We start from the raw sequence: 20,793 nt of genomic DNA, 5'->3' as shown, positions 1-20,793 counted from the left end.
CCTCGAGCCTGCTCCACCATTCAATAAGATCATGGCTGATCTGATCCTAACCTCAAATCTTCTATCACTCTCCATCCACCCGAACCCACGTGATCTCCAGGGAGAGGCGAAAAAACAGATAAAAAACCCAATGGCCAATTTGGGAGAAAAAAATCTGGGAAATTCCTCTCCGACCCATCTAGGCGATCGAAACTCGTCCAGGAGATCACTCTGTCCCTATATTTTCTACAGTACTTACCTTCTATAAAGGCGATCTCCACCCCAGCCAGGAACAGGAATAAAACCATCTCCTGAAATCTAACACAGAATTAGAACACAGTAGGAGAAGAACCAGGCTACACGGCCCCTGGGCCCACTCCACTACCCACAGGGCCATGACCATTCCGAACCTAGACTCATGTCCAATTTCCTGCCCGCTCCCCGTAACCCTTAATTCCCTTTACTTCTAGGAAACTATCTATTTCTGTTTTAAATTTATTTAATGATGTAGCTTCCACAGCTTTCTGGGGCAGCAAATTCCACAAACCTACCACCCTCTGAGTGAAGAAGTTTCTCCTCATCTCAGTTTTGAAAGAGCAGCCCCTTATTCTAAGATTATGCCCCCTAGTTCTAGTTTCACCCATCATTGGGAACATCCTCACCGCATCCACCTGATCAAGCCCCTTCACAATCTTATATGTTTCAATAAGATCGCCTCTCATTCTTCTGAACTCCAATGAGTAGAGTCCCAATCTACTCAACCTCTCCTCATATGACCACCCCCTCATCCCCGGGATTAACCGAGTGAACCTTCTTTGTACTGACTCGAGAGCAAGTATGTCTTTTCTTAAGTATGGACACCAAAACTGTATGCAGTATTCCAGGTGCGGTCTCACCAATACCTTGTACAACTGCAGCAATACCTCCCTGTTTTTAATATTCTATCCCCCTAGCAATAAAAGCCAACATTCCATTGGCCTTCTTGATCACTTGCTGCACCTGCATACTAACTTTTTGAGTTTCGTGCACCAGGACCCCCAGATCCCTTTGTACTGCAGTACTTTCCAGTTTCTTGCCATTAAGATAATAACTTGCTCTATGATTTTTCCTGCCAAAGTGCATAACCTCACACTTTCCAGTATTGTATTCCATCTGCCAAATCTCTGCCCACTTACTTAGCCTGTCTATGTCCCTTTGCAGGTTTTTTATGTCCTCCTCACTCACTACTTTCCATTCCATCTTTGTATCATCTGCAAACTTTGATATGTTACACTTGGTCCTTTAAAATTATGAAAGGTTTTGAGAGTGGATACAGAGAAACAGCGCAAAATTCGGTAGCGCCCCGTCTTGGGGCGGTAACACTGGCGAGGCGGGACACCCTGCACCCAGCGAGGAAGTCCTGTCCCGGCCACGAAATTCGCCTTACCGCCCCGCCCAGGAAGTGGAGCGCAATGTCGGGCGCTCCACTTCCTGGTGGGGCGGTAACCGGGGCAATTTTCGCCCCCAAAGTGTTTTCACTTGTGGGGAACAGCAAAACTCGAGGCCATCAATATAAGATAGACACCAAGAAATCAAATCAGGAATTCAGGAGAAACTTCTTTACCCAGAGAGTGGTGAGAATGTGGAACTCACTACCACAGGGAGTGGTTGAAGCGAATAGTATAGATGCCTTTAAGGGGAGGCTAGACAAGCATATGAGGGAGAGGGGAATAGAGGGTTCTGCTGATAGGGTGAGATGAGGAAAGACGGGAGGAGGCTAGTGTGGATTGTAAACACCGGCATGGACTGGTTGGGCCGAATGGCCTGTTTCTATCCGTATATCCGATGTAATCCTGTGTAAGGACTGATATCTGAAAAAACAAATTGACACGAAGAATGTTCAACATGTGGGATAAGATAGAGTGATGGAATAATTTACAAACAATTGGATGCTACATTGGGGGGGACGTTAGGATCTCCCTGGATGGTTGAATTAAGATGGGCCGAATGTGCTTCCTCAAGTGAAGACAGACTAGGAATAGAACCTGGAACCGTCTGGTTGAGTGCTGTGTGAGGCAGTGCTATTAACCGCCCCATTCCCACTCAGACCTCACCGTACTCGGGCTCTTGCATTGTTCCACGGAAGCTCAGCGTAAGCTCGAGGAACAGCACCTCATCTTCCGATTAGGCACTTTACAGCCTTCCGGACTCAATATCGAGTTCAACAATTTCAGATCATAACCTCGGCCCCTATCATATTTTTATATATATTTTTTATCCACACCTTTGTTTTGTGCCCTTCCCCCTTTTTCTCTCTCCCACATGGCAGCTGTCTCCCATTCTGCCAGCGCATTTCACACCGAATCTAGAGCCGTCTTTTGTCTCCACTAGTCCTATCACCATCTCGTCTGGTTTTGAATACCTCTTAATGTCTCTTCACTTCTCTTTTGTTCTTTCATCCCCATTTCCCAGCCCCCAAACTGGCCTTTTAATCGGTTTCATTTCCTGTGTTTTTTCAGTCCTGACGAAGGGTTTCGACCTGAAACGTTGACTCTATTTCTCTCTCCACGGATGCTGCCTGGCCTGCTGAGTTTTTCCAGCATTTTCTGTTGTTATTTCGGATTTCCAGCATCCGCAGTATTTTGCTATCGTACTAGTGCTATTACCCATTAGGTTACGGATACTGCTTTAAATGTAATCAGTGTTTGGTCTTGTACTTTTAAGAATGTTTTAGATTCAGTACACCTTATACCTATTGGTGGTATTAAATCAAAGATCCTGAATTTATTAATCCAACATTTCAGGAATCCAATGTTGGATTCAAGGAGTAACAAGAGAGAAAAAATATATGTTAATGGTGTCCCATTCTTCAGCAGGATTTAAAAGAGGTATGCTAGTGTCCTCTAGTGGAGAATACCGATTGCACCAGATTTAACTCTTATGATATTGGACCTATTGGCTTTTGTTAATAGATTGTAACCGGGATGTTAACTATAGCATTAAATTATTGGACATGATTGATTTGGGTGTCATCAAATGCAGTAATATTGGAATTGTAAAATGGTGTTTGATGTTAATTTGTGGTCTTCAGCACAGCTTACCAGCAAAATATACACTGAATCTGGATCACAGGAGCTCCTGAATGGCTTATTGGCTAAATGCCTCACTACTGTGCTATCAAGCCATAAAGAGCAGCAAGATCCCAGGTTTGATCCGTGGTCTGTGCCAAGTTAGTTGGGGAATTGGGAAGGATATTACAATTTCTCTCACTGCCGCTGGGTTAGGTGGGCAAATTTTTTTTTTTAAATCAGCGAGGGTTCCTGCTCCTGATGGCTCTCCACTGAATCCGGTGTATCAACAGGACTGGGCTTGAATGTACGCCCCCCCCCCCCCCCCGCCCCACCCATGTTGGAAAAGCCTGCAGTGTGCACATGAAGAATGGATGCGGTAACATTGAATGACTGGTGCCTGTGGTAATGTAAACCACAACAATCGGCACATTCACCAGAGGAGGGCATATAATTATTGAGCGAGAAAATCATTTTAAAGCTGCCATGAATAGGCAGCTTATATTGACGATAAAAATGCTTTCCTTTTGTTATAAAACACAGATCATTGATGTCTAATTGGATTTCTTCCAATTTAACAAGATTAACGTGCGTCTAGAACGACATGCAATTTCACAATTCCAGACTTGTGGTCACCACACTTTAGGAAGTTATGTGAAGGCCTTTGAGGGGGTGCAGAGGAGATTTACCAGAATGGTTCCGGGGATTGGGGGGATCTTAGCTACAAGGACAGGTTGGAGAAGCTGGATTTGTTTTCATTAGAGCAAAGGAGGTTGAGGGGTGATTTGATGGAGGTGTACAAGATTATGACGGATTTGGATAGTCTAGACGGGGAAAAGCTGTTCCCACTAGTTGATGGTACAAGGACTAAGGGACACAGATTTAAGGTTTTGGGCAAGAGATACAGGGGGATGTGAGGAAAAACTTTTTTATGCAGCGAGTGGTGAGGACCTGGAACGCGCTGCCGATGGAAGTGGTGGAAGCGGAGACACTCAATGTTTTCAAGGGGAGACTGGATAGGCACTTGAGGGAAATAAACTTGCAGGGCTACGGGGATAGAGCGGGGGAATGGGACTGACTGGATTGCTCTACAGAGAGCCGGCACGGACTCGATGGGCCGAATGGCCTCCTTCTGTGCCATTATGCCTCTTTGGGGGAAAAATTGGGTCACGCCCCCTTTAGGGCACTAACTTTGCCAGGCGCTACTTTCAGTGTCCCGAAATAGTTAGCGGCCCTGTGCCCGAAATTCACCAGTAATGCCCCAAGAGGGAGGCGGGGCACTGCTGGAAGCACCCTGCCTCCCTCTTGGGGTGCTGCGAGTGAATATCGCGGCGCATGGTGTGGGGGAGAGTGACGGGGTGCGGGGGAGAGTGACGGGGTGCGGGGGAGAGTGATGGGGTGCGGGGAGAGTGACGGGGTGCGGGTGAGAGTGACGGGGTGCGGGGGAGAGTGACGGGGTGCGGGGGAGAGTGACGGGGTGCGGGGGAGAGTGACGGGGTGCGGGGGAGAGTGACGGGGTGCGGGGGAGAGTGACGGGGTGCGGGGGAGAGTGACGGGGTGTGGGGGAGAGTGACGGGGTGTGGGGCATGTACTGTGAGTTTGCCTGAAACTCTTATTTTTGTCTTTCTAGAAAGCGGTGAGGATGCTCACTCCAAGGTTCCTTGTACTTCTGTTCTCTGTCATGGGATCAGTTTGGGCAAATGTACAGAAGACAAATGAGAATGACCGCAGGTAAGGAGAACACTGAGCTCCCAAGGATCAGCAAAGTTTTATACGTCTATAAAATAAGCAGCTTCTGTGCTTCCCTGATGGCCCAGTTGGTTCAGTGTGTTGCTGAGGCTCAGGGTGCCTGGTTCAATACTCGGTCTCTGCTAGGTTAACTGCTTTGGGGGCACTGCAATTGGCTTCAGAGAAAGAAAGCAATTGCATTTATATAGCACCTTTCATAACCTCAGGACATGCCAAAGCACAATTATGTTTTGAAGTGCAGTCACTGTTGTAATAATGAAAGAAACGCATTTATATAGCGCCTTTCAGGACCACCAGACGTCTCAAAGTGCTTTACAGCCAATGAAGTACTTTTGGAGTGTAGTCACTGTTGTAGGAAACGCAGCAGCCAATTTGCGCACAGCAAGCTCCCACAAACAGCAATGTGGTAACGACCAGATAATCTGTTTTTGTTATGTTGGTTGAGGGATAAATATTGGCCAGGACACTGGGGAGAACTCCCCGGCTCTTCTTCGAAATAGTGGCCGTGGGATCTTTTTACGTCCACCTGAGAGAGCAGACAGGGCCTCGGTTTAACGTCTCATCCGAAAGACGGCACCTCCGACAGTGCAGCGCTCCCTCAGCACTGCACTGGGAGAGTCAGCCTAGCTTTCTGTGCTCAAGTCTCTGGAGTGGGACTTGAACCCACAACCTTCTGACTCAGAGGCGAGGGTGCTACCAACTGAGCCACGGCTGACACCAGGGTTCCTGCTCCTGACCACTATGGCTTCTGTTGTAAGTGTGCATTTGTTAATATTGAGTGATGATAGGCTTGGGCTTTGTCTTGTTTTGCACACTTTGTACAAAAATAATAAATTGCAGGACAACGGAGTATTACAGTTTAAACTATTTAATGAAGCATCAGGTCTGTAAGCTTTCTCAATCAAACAGCAGCACCATGTGGACAAGATGGAGTCAGGACCCCTGGGTCTTCTAAACAATAGCAGTCCTTACAGATGCCTGCAGGCCAATGACAACTCAGCATGTGATCACATGTGAATATAATAGGTATTCCTTACAGATGCCTGCGGGCCAATGATAATTCAATATGCAAATCTTACATCCCCTTTCTTTTAAAGATAAATGTTATGCATTACTTTTAAACCTTTCTTCTACCTAATGTTCTCGGTAGCATAAACATATAAGTAAACTCAGCATTTAACTAGCGCTGAAAACATCTCAACGTTTCAATAACGATGTACAGTATTTTTTTTTAGGACAGCGATCCGCCTACACCCTTTGACAGTTCACAAGCAAAGGATAACTCTAGGCTTGACCTCTCGTCCCGACCTTGTGTGGTATGGAACTGAGCATGCTCCTGAATTGGTCAACAAATCAGGTTCAGGTTTAGGTTCAGGTAAGTATGATGTGTTTTGTGTATTGCTCTGTTCATCGCACTCTGTTGAACTGATCCTCTCGTCGGACTGACAGTGTTGTTCCTTGGTGTTCAGGAGGTGCCTGCGATTGCGGCGGTACACCTGTCCTTCTGGGGTGCGGACGTGATACGATCACTCAGTGTCAGCTGGCTGGATGATGACTGCTGGCTTCCAGTAGTCATGCTCCTGGATTCTGATGGTTTCTCCATTGTGCAGCGGCGGCAGTAGTCTAGCTGACCTGTCATAGTATCTCTTCTGGTGTTGCTGTCTCTGTACACGTTTTGCATGCACTTGCTTGCAGCTGACGACCTCTGGCTGCAGCTGCTGGTTGGTGCTTGGAAGGATTGAGCGAAGTCTGCGGCTCATCAGCAGCTGCGCTGGTGACTTGAAGTTGTCAACCGGAGTGTTGCGGTACTCAAGGAGACTGATGTAGGGGTCTCTTTTGTCCGCTTTGGCTTTGTCCATGAGTGTTTTTGCAATCTGGACAGTTTTTTCAGCAAGGCCATTACTTTGAGGGTAATGTGGGCTTGACATGTGTGAAATCCCATGCCTTGGCAAACGACTCGAACTCTTTTGATTTGTATTGGGGGCCATTGTCTGAGACTAAAGTCTCTACCATGCCATGCCTGGCAAAGGCTGCCTTTAGCTTGTGGATCACAACTGCAGATGTGGTGCTGTGAAGCTTGTCCAATTCAAAAAATCTGCTGTAGTAATCAACAGTCACTATGTAGTTCTCGTTGTTCCATGTGAACAGATGCGTTGCCGCGACCTGCTAGAGCCTGTCTGGGATACGGTGAGGTATCATGGGCTCTTTGACATTTGATGGGCGGCGTTCTAGACAAATGGAACATTTTCCGACAATGTCCTCAATGTGTTTGCACATTCCGGGCCAAAACATAATGTCACGTGCTCTTTGTTTGCATTTTTCCATGCCCATATGTCCAGCATGAATTTTTGTCAACATCTCTTCTCTGAGACTGGTAGGAATGATGATTTTCTCCCCTTTGAAGACGATTCCGTTGATTTGTGACAGTTCATCTCTGTGGTTCCAGAATTCAGATATGCTCTGAGGGCATTTCCTCCTTTCCTCAGGCCATCCTTCATGTATGACTTTGCTCAGCAGTGTGAGTTGTGCATCTTTCTCTGTTCCTGCTCTGATCTCCTTCAGTTTTGAGTCACTCACAGGTAAGCTGTTGTACACCATGTGCACCTGCACATCCATGCCTTCACTGAGGCTGCTGTCCTGATAGCTAAGAGACTTTCTGGAGAGAGTGTCTGCGACAGGAATGTCTTTGCCTGGACGGTGGATGATTGTGAAGTCATACCTCTGTAGCTGAAGGATCATTCTCTGTAGCCTTGGTGGGGCTGCGGCTAGTGGTTTCCTCATGATTGACTCGAGGGGCTTGTGGTCGGATTCCACAATGACTTGTCGGCCATAGACGTACTGGTGGAAACGCTTACATCCGAACAGAATTGCATATAGCTCTTTCTCGATTTGAGCATAATTGATTTCACTGTCTGAGAGAGATCTGGAAGCGTAGCCGATGGGCTTTCCTTCTTGCAGTAATACTGTGCCTAGTCCGTACTTTGACGCGTCCACTTGTAGTCTGAGCTCTTTGTTGGGGTCGAAGTAGGCAAGAACTGGTCCTGGTTCTCTGGTGATTAGGTCTTTCATTTTCTGAAATGCTGTGTCATGTTGTTTGTCCCACAGGAACTCATTGGATTGTTTGAGCAACTGACGCATGGGTGCGTTGATTTCGGAGAGGCTCGGGGCAAACTTGGCTAAGTAGTTAACCATGCCTAGTACTGTCTCCAGCTCTGCGTGGTTCTTTGGCGGCTCCATCTTCTTGATGGCGGAGATTTTCTCTGGATCCGGCTTAATGCCATCAGTTGAGAGGCGATGCCCGAAATAACTGATCTCAGTGGATCCGATTATGCTTTTCTCGGGGTTGAGCCGGATACCTTTCTCCCGTGATCTTTGTAGCATCGCACGGAGGTTCCTGTCATGTTCCTGCCATAGATGAGGATGTCATCTACGATTGCGACTACTCCGTCGAAGCCTTCATAGGTTTCGTCGATCTTCTGCTGGAATTCATCCTGAGCCAAGATAAGACCAAATGGTAAATGCAGAAATCGGTAGCGTCCAAATGGTGTGTTGAACGTTGTTAGCTTAGATGACTATTCCGTGAGCTTGATAGTCCAGTATCCTGATCGTGCGTCCATTACACTGAAGTAACGTGCTCCCACTAGCTTGGGTGTGATGTCATCTAGCGTTGGTAGAGGGTAGTGAGGGCGTTTGATAGCCTTGTTCAAATCTCTGGGGTCGAGACAGACTCTGAGCTTGCCTGTACGTGGTTTCTCAACCACTACTAACGCGTTGACCCACGCTGTCGGTTCTGTTTCCCGGACGATGATTTCTGTATTCTCCATGCTCTTCAGCTCCTCCTTCAGGCGACTACGTAGAGCAAGGGGTATCCTTCTCGGTGGGCAAACCACAGGGGTTGCTGCTGGGTCAAGGTGAATAGTGCATTCACCTGGGAATAGTCCGATTCCTTTGAAAACGTCAGCAAACTCCTCCATGACTGTCTGTTTCTCAACTGGTGCTGTCAATGATAGCACTAGCTTGACGAGGTCCATGTCTAAACATGCCTTTAGACCTAGCACTGGAGGTGCTTGAGTGTCAACAATGTAAAAGTCCAGCATCATGTCGCTTTCTTTGTACCTGCATTTCATCACGCATGTGCCTTTTACAATGAGCTGCTCACCCCCATAGCTGGTCAGTCTGCGTGAGGTGGGCTGTAGCTCACACTCATCCTTCAAGCTGTGATACTCACCCAGAGGAATTACATTAACCTGAGATCCAGTGTCTAGTTTAAACTTAAGCTCTTTGCCCTGTTTTCCTATCTCAATATCGGCATAAGCTTGCTCAGTCTCTGAAATCTGTTTTTTCTGTGACACAAAATCAATAAACAGTTCCTCTGCATTTGGCTCTCTATCTGGCATTTGGCTGTCACTCACTGCGTGTACTATTTTTTCAAAAACAGTCCTGCAGACTTTAGCAAAGTGGTTCCGTTTACCACATTTAGTAAATTGCCTTCCTTTGGCAGGGCAGTACTCCTTTTCTCCATGCCAGTTGTTTCCACAATATCCACAGTTTTTGAAGCGTTTTATGTCTGTGTCGCCCATTTTTAGAACTCTCGCTGCTCTTTCTGTTCTGAAACACGCTCTCCGGGCAGTGTTCTTTGGTGTGTATCTATTAACTGCGTGCACTGTCTGTCTGTTCACTCAAGCTGTTCGTGGCGCCGGTTATGGTTTTCAACTGTGCTTGGGCTATCTTGTGCGATCTAGCTATGTCCATAGCTTTGTCCAGTGTTAGCCCGGACCCAACATTCAAAAGTTTCTCTCTCACTTTAGCTGAATGTATTCCAAACACAATGCGGTCTCTGACCATCTCATCTTTATCTACATATGCACAGTCTTTTACCAGCAGTTTTAACTCAGTCACGAACTGTTCAAACGACTCACTAGCTCCTTGTACTTTCTCCTGAAACTTGTACCTAGCGAATATCGTATTTGTCTTGGGCATCACATATGCTTAAAAACGGTCAAAATAACTTTTCAGTACCTTTGCTTCATCCGCGGTGAGAGACCAAGAGTTAAAAATGTCTCTCCCTTTTTCTTCGATCCACAAGAGTAGGTAGCTGCATCTTTCTTCCTCCCCTTTGCTTTTCAGTGGACCCGAAAACATCAACTCCACGTGTTGCTTGAACTTGCTCCATTCTCTAGGTAAGTTCAAAGATTCCCAATTCATTCGGGGTAAGGGAGCTCCAACGATGTCCATTTCAAATCCCTGTTCTGACACCATGTCTTGTTTTGCACACTTTGTACAAAAATAATAAATTGCAAGACAACGGAGTATTACAGTTTAAACTATTTAATGAAGCATCAGGTCTGTAAGCTTTCTCAATCAAACAGCAACACCGTGTGGACAAGATGGAGTCAGGACCCCTGGGTCTTCTAAACAATAGCAGTCCTTACAGATGCCTGCAGGCCAATGACAACTCAGCATGTGATCACATGTGAATAAAATAGGTATTCCTTACAGATGCCTGCGGGCCAATGATAATTCAATATGCAAATGTTACAGGCTTGGTTGTGATGCCTTCACAGTTGAATAGACACTCACTGTTAAGGCTCACACATAAGTCATGGTCTTTAGATAGTGAAGCACTGACGGATGAATGTACTCCAGCAAAGAGCCAACAACTTCAGGAGAGGAGGAAAGAAAAATTGATGAGGAGAAAAGAAAATCCTATCGATAAACTCAATAAAACTGTTCATATTTCCCTGTTGAACTGCAGCCTCCCAACCCAGGATGTGAAGCCTATTGAGAAACGGTACTCAGAGGCTATTTTAGCCAGTGACTACAGCAAATATGTGGACACTGTGATGACCAAGAACTTTGTCGATTGGTTAATCGCAGCCAAACGGACCAGTACAAACAGGTGAGCAGCTTCAGACACTGGACTAAAATGTTCACATTATTAGTAGGAGTTACTTCACTATTGAAAATGTAAAGCTTGCAGTGTTCAACCATAAACTTTATGCAAACTCATGCAATAGAATAAAATGTTTGCACCAACATTTCATATCCCCTTGCATTTCCCTATTTGACCCTGTCCCATCAATGGCTCCTGCAGGACTGGGAGACTTTGCACCAACTTCTTTTTTATTCATTCATGGGATATGGATGTTGCTGGCAAGGCCAGCATTTATTGTCCATCCCTAATTGCCCTTGAGAAGGTGGTGGTGAGCCGCCTTCTTGAATATAACTGAGTGGCTTGTTAGGCCATTTCAGAGGGCAGTTAAGAGTCAACCACATTGCTGTGGGTCTGGAGTCACATATCGGCCAGACCGGGTAAGGACGGCAGATTTCCTTCCCTAAAGGACATTTGTGAACCAGGTGGGTTTTTAATGCCAATCCAGTAGTTTCATGGTCACTGTTACTGATACTAGCTTTTTATTCCAGATTTATGTAACTGAATTTAAATTCCCAGTTGCCGTGGTGGGATTTGAACTCACGTCTCCAGATCATTAGTCCAAACCTCTAGGATTACTAGTCCAGTAACATAACCACTATAACAACAGAAAACGCTGGAAAAACTCAGCAGGCTAGGCAACATCCGTGGAGAGAGAAATAGAGTCAACATTTCAGGTCGAAACCCTTCATCAGAACTGAGAAAAAAGGCAGGAAATGAAACAGATTAAAAGGCCAGTTTGGGGGCTGGGAAATGGGGGAGGGGATGAAAGAACAAAAGGGAAGTGAAGAGACATTAAGAGGTATTCAAGACGAGACGAGATGGTAATAGGACAAGTAAAGAGACAAAAGATGGCTCTAGATGAAGTGTGAAATGCGCTGGCAGAGTGAGAGACAGCTGCCATGTGGGAGAGAAAAAAAGGGAAAAACATAACCACTGTGCTACCGTACCCCTGGGATTGAACCGGGATCTTCCTTGTCTGTGTGCGTGCAGGCACAGAGCCGTAGTATCCAGGTGCTGGAAGAGCTTCCCCGGGTGCAGAATGGATAGTCAAGTGTTGGATGGATTTGGAGCATTAAGATTCTTTGAGGGGAAAACAGTTTTTGACATAGAACGAGAAACCAAGCATCTTGGGGCAGCTTCAGTGATGTGCGACTTCCATTTGGATCAGAGGGGACGGTGAGGCCAAGAATGTTGATAGATGAGGGGGTCGGAGGTCAGAGCTGCTGGTTAGGCCTGTGTGAGTGATGAAGAAACTGTGGGGATGATTTACACCTTACCCATCCAGCAGAAAGTGGGTGGGTGGGCAGTTAAATTCCCCCAGCTCAGTCACTCACCCTGGAGCCACTGGGAGTAGGCCTGATCAAATTTTAGAAGAGCCAATAAGGTTACCTGCCCAAAACCGGCATAAGTGAATGGTATTTAACTTACTGTCCTTGGGTGCGCGCTGTTATTCACCAGGATTTGTTTACTTTCCAGTGAATCTACTGAGGGCAAAAAGAGAGACCTAAATGTGGCCCTCACCACAGCTCGCCCTCCCCTCCCAGATCTCCAGTCAGCTAAAAACTTCCAGAACTGCCTCTTGAAACACCAAGGGTGAGTTGTACCTTCCGGGACTATGAATCAAAGAATCAAAGAATCATAGAAATTTACGGCACAGAAGGAGGCCATTCGGCCCATTGTGTCTGTGCCGGCCGACAAAGAGCCATCCAGCCTAATCCCACTTTCCTGCTCTGTAGGTTACGGCACTTCAAGTGCATATCCAAGTACTTTTTAAATGCGTTGAGGGTTTCTGCCTCTACCACCCTTCCAGGCAGTGAGTTCCAGACCCCCACCACCCTCTGGGTGAAAAAAGTTCTCCTCAACTCCCCTCTCATCCTTCCACCAATTACTTTAAATCTATGCCCCTGGTTATTGACCTCTCTGCTAAGGGAAATAGGTCCTTCCTATCCACTCTATCTAGGCCCCTCATAATTTTATACACCTCAATTAAGTCTCCCCTCAGCCTCCTCTGTTCCAAAGAAAACAACCCCAGCCTATGCAGTCTTGCCTCATAGCTAATGAAAAATGAAGGAAGTGGACAAATAACAGAATAAATCCAATGGTCTGGCAATAGTAACTCCGAGGGACATCAATGAATCTGTCTAATGACCTTGCTTCTGTTCTCATCTTTCAAAGAATGACTTGCATTTCTATAGCGCCTTTCACAACCTCAGATGTCCCAAAACACTTCACAGCCAATGAAGTACTTTTTGAAGTGTAGTCACTGTTGTAATGTAGGAAAGGCAGCAGCCAATTTGCGCACAGCAAGATCCTACAAACAGCAATGTGATAATGACCACCAGATCATCAACTTTTTTTTCTGATGTTGGTTGAGGGATAAATATTGGCCAGGACACCGGGGAGAACTCCCCTGCTCTTCTTTGAAATAGTGCCAGGGGACCTTTTACGTCCACCTGAGAGAGCAGACGGGGCCTCAGTTTAACGTCTCATCTGAAAGACGGCATCTCTGACAGTGCAGCACTCTCTCAGCACTGCACTGGAGTGTCAGCCTAGCTTTTATGCTCAAGTCTCTGGAGTGGGACTTGAACCCACAACCTTCTGACTCAGAGGCGAGAGTGCTGCCCACTGAGCCAGGGCTGACATTCAAGGAGTTAGAAAGATCTCTGTTGTAATATATTGATGTATTTCATTGTTAGTTATTCACTTTTTTCATCCTTTGTAAAATAAATTCATTTAATCTATAGGAAGGATGTGATTGCATTAGAGAGGGTGCAGAGGAGATTCACCAGGGTGTTACCTGGGCTGGAGCGCTTCAGCTATGAAGAGAGACTGGACAGGCTGGGGTTGTTTTCCTTAGAGCAGAGAAAGCTGAGGGGGGACCTGATTGAGGTGTACAAAATTATGAGGGGCATAGATAGGGTAGATAGAAAGGAACTTTTCCCCTTAGTAGAGGGGTCAATAACCAGGGGGCATAGTTTCAAGGTAAGGGGCAGGAGGTTTAGAGGGGATTTGAGGAAAAACTTTTTCACCCAGAGGGTGGTTGGAATCTGGAACTCACTGCCTGAAAGGGTGGTAGAGGCAGGAACCCTCACAACATTCAAGGAGCATTTAGATGAGCACTTGAAACGCCATAGCATACAAGGCTACGGACCAAGTGCTGGAAAATGGGATTAGAATAGATAGGGCTTGATGGCCGGTGCGGACACGATGGGTCGAAGGGCCTCTTTCTGTGCTGTATAATTCTATGACTCTATGAATAGTTTAAACTAAAAGGGAGGTGAGAGGTTGCAATCCTTTATCGGACAAAGTCAATATGGATTTACAAAAGGTAAATCGTGCTTGACTAATCCACTGGAATTTTTTGAGGATGTAACTGGTAAAATAGATAAGGGAGAACCAGTGGATGTGGTGTATTTGGACTTTCAGAAGGCTTTCGATAAGGTCCCGCATAAGTGATTAGCGTGTAATGTTAAGGCACATGGGATTGGGGGCAAGGTATTGACTTGGATAGAGAACTGGTTGGCAGACAGAAAGCAAAGAGTTGGAATAAACGGGTCTTTTTCCGAGTGGCAGGCAGTGACTAGTGGGGTACCGCAGGGATTGGTCCTTGGATCCCAGCTATTCACAATATATATTAATGATCTAGACAAGGGAACTAGATGTATTGGGGCAGTAATTCCTCCCCAAACGCGCGAGTACGGAAGGGGTACTCACGCGTCTGGCCGGAGGAAATGCCGGTTTTCAGCATGCACAGCGCATGCGCTGAAAACCGGCATTTCCTCTCCTCCAACCCAAGAGTTGAAGAGGCTAGCGCGTGCGCTGTAGGGGGCAGCGCGTGCGTCTTGGATTTCCTCTGTTTTGGGGGATTTGCACATGTGTAAAGGCCTCCAGTCTTTACGCTTGTAAAAAGCACACGTAAGTATTTATTTTTACGGGTAAGTGGTGTTTTAGTGTAATTTAGAATTTTTTTTCCCACAGGTTTATTATTTTAAAGAATCTACAATAAGGTAAGTTTAGTTTTAGACCCTTTTTATTAAAAATTTATTTTTTCAAAAAAAAAAATTATTGTTTAAATTATTTTTTTAAACTTATTTATACTTAATTTAATGATTGGGATGTTTTTTAAATTTTTATTTAAAGTTTAAATAGTGTTTTGGGCCCCCGTAGTTTTCATGAGTTTGACAGTTCTTACTCTCAAACTCATGAATTAACCTTCCCCTCCCCTGATTGGTTGTACAGTGCTCACCTGATCCCAGCCGGCACATCGCACTAACTACGCCGCTGGATCAGGTAAGCACAGCGCGCCGACAGCTGAACCGGGCCTGTCACAGGAAATGCAAGCAGGCCCGGGCTTCAGATGTCAGCGCGCAGGGTGAGTGCAGATCGGGGGCTTGCATGCGCGGCAAGCTCCCGACACCAAGTTCTGGGCCAATATCTCCAAATTTGCAGACGACACAAAGCTGGGTGGGCATGTGTGCTGTGAGGAGGATGCCGAGAAACTCCAGGATGATTTGGACAGGTTGGGTGATTGGGCAGAAGCATGGCAGATGCAATATAACGTGGATAAATGCGAGGTTATCCACTTTGGAGTCAAAAACAGGAAGGCAGATTATTATCTGAATGGCAATAGATTGGGAGAAGGGGAAGTGCAACGAGACCTGGGTGTCCTTGTGCACCAGTCGCTGAAGGTAAGCATGCAGGTGCAGCAGGCGGTTAAGAAGGCAAATGGTATGTTGGCCTTCGTAGCGAGAGGGTTTGAGTACAGGAACAAGGATGCCTTGCTGCAGTTGTACAGGGCCTTTGTGAGACCACATCTTGAGTATTGTGTGCAGTTTTGGTCGCCTTATCTGAGGAAGGATGTTCTTGCCATGGAAGGAGTTCAGCGAAGATTCACCAGGCTGATACCTGGGATGGCAGGAATGACGTATGAGGAGAGATTGGGTCGATTGGGCTTATACTCGCTGGAGTTTAGAAGAATGAGAGGGGATCTCATTGAAACTTATAAAATTCTGACAGGACTGGACAGACTAGATGCAGGAAGGATGTTCCCGATGGTCGGGGAGTCCAGAACCAGGGGTCACAGTCTAAGGATAAGGGGTAAGCCATTTAGGACAGAAATTAGGAGGAATTTCTTCACCCAGAGAGTGGTGAACCTGTGGAATTCTCTACCACAGAAGGCAGTAGAGGCCAATTCATTAAATATATTCAAGAAGGAGTTGGATATATTTCTTAAGGCTAAAGGGATCAAGGGGTACGGGGAGAAAGCAGGGACCGGGTACTGAATTTGGATGATCAGCCATGATCGCATTGAATGGCGGAGCAGGCTCGAGGGGCCGAATGGCCTACTCCTGCTCCTATCTTCTATGTTTCTATGTTTGTTGAAGATGGGAGAGAGATCCTACAGAGGCGTGTGATCATTCCAGAAGCTGAAAGCAATGAAAAGAAAGGTTGACCTGTTAATATTCTGGAGGATGCCTGCCTGGCTTGTCTGGATATCAATGGCAGTACGAGGGGTTACCAACCCTCCAAGATTGTCTTGGAGTCTTCAGGAATTAAAGATTAATCTCCTCGACACAAAAGCAAAATACTGCAGATGCTGGAAATCTGAAATAAAAACAGAAAATGCTGGAAATACTCAGCAGGTCAGGCAGCATCTGTGGAGAGAGAAACAAGAGTTAATGCTTCAGGTCTGACCTTTCGTCACAGGTCATTTTTGGGTTGGCAGGCTGTAACTAGTGGGGTACCGCAAGGATCAGTGCTTGGGCCTCAGCTATTCACAATCTACATCAATGATTTGGATGAGGGGACCAAACATAATATATCCAAGTTTGCTGAAGATACAAAGCTGGGTGGGAATGTAAGTTGTGAGGAGAATGCAAGAGGATTTGAGTACAAGAGTAAAGACGTCTTACTGCAATTATATTGGGTCCTGGTGAGACCACACCTGGAGTATTATGTGCAGTTTTGGTCTCCTTACCTAAGGAAGGATATACTTGCCATAGAGGGGGTGCAACGAAGGTTCACCAGACTGATTCCTGGGATGGGGGGATTGTCCAATGAGGAGAGATTGAGTAGACTAGGCCTATATTCTCTAGAGTTTAGAAGAATGAGAGGTGATCTCATTGAAACATACAAAATTCTTACAGGGTTTGACAGGGTAGATGCAGGGAGGATGTTTCCCCTGGCTGGGGAATCTAGAACTAGTGCAGGAAAGTGGAGATGAGGTAGAAGATCAGCCATGATCTTATTGAATGGCGGAGCAGGCTCGAGGGGCTGAATGGTCGACTCCTGCTCCTATTTCTTATGCTCTTATGTTCTAGAACTGGAAAAAGTTGGAGATGGAACAGGTTTTTAAGCAAATGCAGAGGCAGGGAAAGTGGGGAGGGGAGGAAAGAACAAAAGGGAAGGTCTGTGATAGGGTGGAAGGCAGGAGAGATTAAATGACAAAAGGGATGATGGTGCGAGGCAAAAGGAGATGGTAATCGGACAAGTAAAGAAACAAAAGATGGCTCTAGAAGAGGTGTAAATGGAAATGATAGAATCATCAACAGCTGCTGTCCGAAAAAATGGGGCCAGAGGTTATATTCTGAAATTGTTGAACTCAATGTTGAGTCCGGAAGGCTGTCTATTGTCTAATCGAAAGATGAGGTGCTGTTCCTCGAGATTACGTTGAGCTTCATTGGAACAGTGCAAGAGGCCGAAGACGGTGAGGTCCGAGTGGGAGTGGAGCGGAGAATTAAAGTGACAGGCGACCGGAAGCTCAGAGTCACCCTTACGGACTGAACGGAGGTGTTCCGCAAAGCAGTCACCCAATCTGCATTTGGTCTCCCCAATGTAGAGGAGACCGCATCCTGAGCAGCGAATACAGTAATGCAAGAAGTGATTTAGACTTTGGAATCAAAAACACAATTTCCAAATTTGCGGATGACACCAAATTGGGGGTCAATTGATAGTCAATACTGAGGAGGACTGCAACAAAGTACAGGAGGACATTAATAAACTTGCAGAATGGGCACATAATTGGCAAATGAAGTTCAACACAGATAAATGTGAGGTATTACATTTTGGTCGGAAGTATAGGGAGGTCACTTATCACTTGGAGGGTGTGAGTCTAGGTGGGGTAGAGGAACAAAGGGATCTCGGAGTACAAATACACAAATCACTAAAAGTTGTGACACAGGTTAGCAAGGCCATAAAAAAAGCAAACCAAGCACTAGGGTTTATTTCTAGAGGTATAGAATTGAAAAGTAGTGAAGTTATGCTAAACCTGTATCGAACCTTGGTTAGACCACACTTGGAGTACTGCGTACAGTTCTGGTCGCCATATTATAAAAAGGATATAGAGGCACTGGAGAGGGTGCAGAGAAGATTTACAAGGATGATACCAGAAATGCGAGGGTATACATATCAGGAAAGGATGAACAGGCTGGGTCTCTTTTCTCTTGAAAAAGGAAGGCTGAGGGGTGACCTAATAGAGGTCTTTAGAATTATGAAAGGTTTTGATAGAGTGGATACAGAGAGAGTGTTTCCACTTGTGGGAAAGAGCAAAACTAGAGGCCATCAATATAAGATAGTCACCAAGAAATCCAATAGTGAATTCAGAAGAAACTTCTTTACCCAGAGAGTGGTGAGAATGTGGAACTCGCTACCACAGGGAGTGGTTGAAGCGAATAGTATCGATGCATTTAAGGGGAGGCTGGACAAGCATATGAGGGAGAAGGGAATAGAGGGTTACACTGATAGATTTAGATGAGGAAAGACGAGAGGAGGCTCAAGTGGAGCATAAACACCGGCATGGACTGGTTGGGCCGAATGGCCTGTTTCTGTGCCGTATATCCCATGTAATCCTGTGTAATAAATCTCCTGGACACTGCTGTGAGAAACTCCCGGCAGAAAAATCAGGGGGCATTAAAAGAGATGTGTTTTTTTTTTCATATTCTTTGAACACTGTTGTCTATTACTTATAAAAATATTGGCGCTGGGGAAGCGGGCTGTTTGACTGGGCGGGGCAGTTGGAGGCAGCATTAGTCATGCGATGAACCCCCCCAGCCAGAGTTGGCAGCACTCGGTAGTGCAGACAATCTTTGCACAGGGAGTCGGGGCTCACCTGCGAGAGTGATCTAAAATTCAGAGGCTGGAAATTCTGGAGTAAGTAAGGTAGAACAGAGCCAAAACATTAATTTTTCCAGAGTCAATGCTTTCAGGAGGTGGGGGGGTGGGGGGCGCGAACACGTACTTAATGGGTTGGAAGCAAGGTTGGACGAAACTTATGACTAAGTGCGCCGCTGTATTTCAACAGCAGAGGTCATGTGTCGCTTACCGTTGGGGAACCGGCAGTGGGGAGTTCAGGAAGGGTTGTGAATGGTGCCAATAGGTCGAGAGAATTCACATTTATAGAGCGCCTTTCACGACCTCAGGATGTCTCAAAGCGCTTTACAATAGTGCATTATTAAAATGTACACCCTAAATCTAAAACCTTTAAAGGTGCACTCTCTTTACAAAATAGTGTTTGGCAAAATGTTTAAATTTTCTCGTAATAACATGTTTCACTCGTGTACGCTATAATTGTGATAAAAGAACTTGCATTTCTCCAGCGCCTTTCACATACTCAGGACGTCCCAAAGCGCTTTACAGCCAATGAAGTACTTTTTGAAGTGTAGTCACTGGTGTAATGTAGGAAATGCAGCAGCCAATTTGCGCACAGCAAGCTCCCACAAACAGCACTGTGATAATGACCAGATAATCTGTTTTTAGTGATGTTGGTTGAGGGATAAATATTGGCCCAGGACACTGGGGAGAACTCCCCTGCTCTTCTTCGAATAGTTCCATGGGGTCTTTTACATCCACCTGAGGGAGCAGACAGGGCCTCATTTTAACAACATCCGAAAGACGGCACCTCCGACAGTGCAGCACTGAAGTGTTAGCCTAGATATAGATGACAAGAGTGATTCTTCTCCCTCCACTATCACACTGCCCCTTTAAGATGGCAGAGATAAATTCGAGACTAAAAATGTTTCTTTTGTTTTCACCGAGTTCTTTGTTTTATATTTTAGTTGTACTCGGTCTGTGGATCCCGCTTATTCTCTCCTGAGAGATCAGCTCATCCAGGAGTTGCTGGAACAACTTCAGATCGCCACCAGGGCCACCAACCAAAGGCAAGCTGCTCAACGGTCTGCCCTGAAAGGACATGAAGCAGGGAACGGTATCATAAAACAGTGGTGGGGCCCACACAAGATGGAAACATTCTGATATGAAGCTCAACGCAAGCCCGTGTGCTAACTCGCACCCCATTACTCCATCACCCATCACCCCTGTGCTCGCTGACTTACATTGGCTCCCGGTCCAGCAACGCCTCGATTTAAAAATTCTCCTCGTCTTCATATTCCTCCATGGCCTCACCATATTGGCCAGGACACCGGGGAGAACTCCCCTGCTCTTCCTCGAAATAGTTCCATGGAATTCTTTACGTCCACCTGAGAGGGCAGACAGGGCCTCAGTTTAACGTCTCATCCGAAAGACGGCAGCTCTGACAGTGCAGCGCTCCCTCAGTACTGCAGTGGGAGTGTCATAGAATCATACAGCACAGAAGGAGGCCATTCAGCCCATCATGCCTGTGCTGGCTCTTTGAAAGAGCTCTCCAATTAACCCCACTCCCCCTACCCTTTCCCCAGAGCCCTGCAAATTTTTCCCTTTCAAGTATTTATCCAATTCCCTTTTGAAAGTTAATATTGAATCTGCTTCCACCGCCCTTTCAGGCAGCGCATTCCAGATCATAACAACTCGCTGCATAAAAGAAAATCTCCTCATCTCATCTCTGGTTCTTTTGCCAATTGTCTTAAATCTATGTCCTCTTGTTACCGACCCTTCTGCCACTGGAAACAGTTTCTCCTTATCTATCAAAACCCTTCATGATTTTGAACACCTCTGTTAAATCTCCCCTTAACCTCTAAGGAGAACAATCCCAGCTTCTTTAGTCTATCCACGTAACTGAAGTCCCTCATCCCTGGTACCATTCTAGTAAATCTTCTCTGCACCCTCTCTAAGGCCTTGGCATTCTTCCTAAAATACGGTGCCCAGAATTGG

The 20,793-nt window shown here is 46.0% G+C and overlaps 1 protein-coding gene across 1 annotated transcript; it reads left to right on the top strand.

Moving 5' to 3' along the window:
• The first annotated feature begins 4,662 nt into the window (after positions 1 to 4,662).
• Positions 4,663 to 20,150, top strand: gip (gastric inhibitory polypeptide). Its single transcript, XM_085966692.1, has 4 exons — positions 4,663 to 4,757; positions 10,531 to 10,674; positions 12,187 to 12,303; positions 19,764 to 20,150. Exons 1-4 carry the CDS (start codon positions 4,669 to 4,671, stop codon positions 19,957 to 19,959), a joined length of 546 nt encoding a protein of 181 aa, XP_085822818.1. The 5' UTR covers positions 4,663 to 4,668; the 3' UTR covers positions 19,960 to 20,150.
• Positions 20,151 to 20,793: the final 643 nt, after the last annotated feature.

Source organism: Somniosus microcephalus, chromosome 24, assembly GCF_052327205.1.
Source record: "Somniosus microcephalus isolate GS21.2 chromosome 24, FLI_Smic_1.0, whole genome shotgun sequence".
Taxonomy (NCBI): domain Eukaryota; kingdom Metazoa; phylum Chordata; class Chondrichthyes; order Squaliformes; family Somniosidae; genus Somniosus; species Somniosus microcephalus.
This window is presented reverse-complemented; position numbering and strand designations above follow the sequence as displayed.

Coding starts and splice junctions, on each gene's coding strand:
- gip (XM_085966692.1), top strand. CDS start 4,669: ATGCTCACTCCAAGGTTCCTTGTACTTCTGTTCTCTGTCATGGGATCA. Junction 4,758..10,530: donor ACAAATGAGAATGACCGCAG/GTAAGGAGAACA, acceptor GTTGAACTGCAG/CCTCCCAACCCAGGATGTGA. Junction 10,675..12,186: donor AAACGGACCAGTACAAACAG/GTGAGCAGCTTC, acceptor TTTACTTTCCAG/TGAATCTACTGAGGGCAAAA.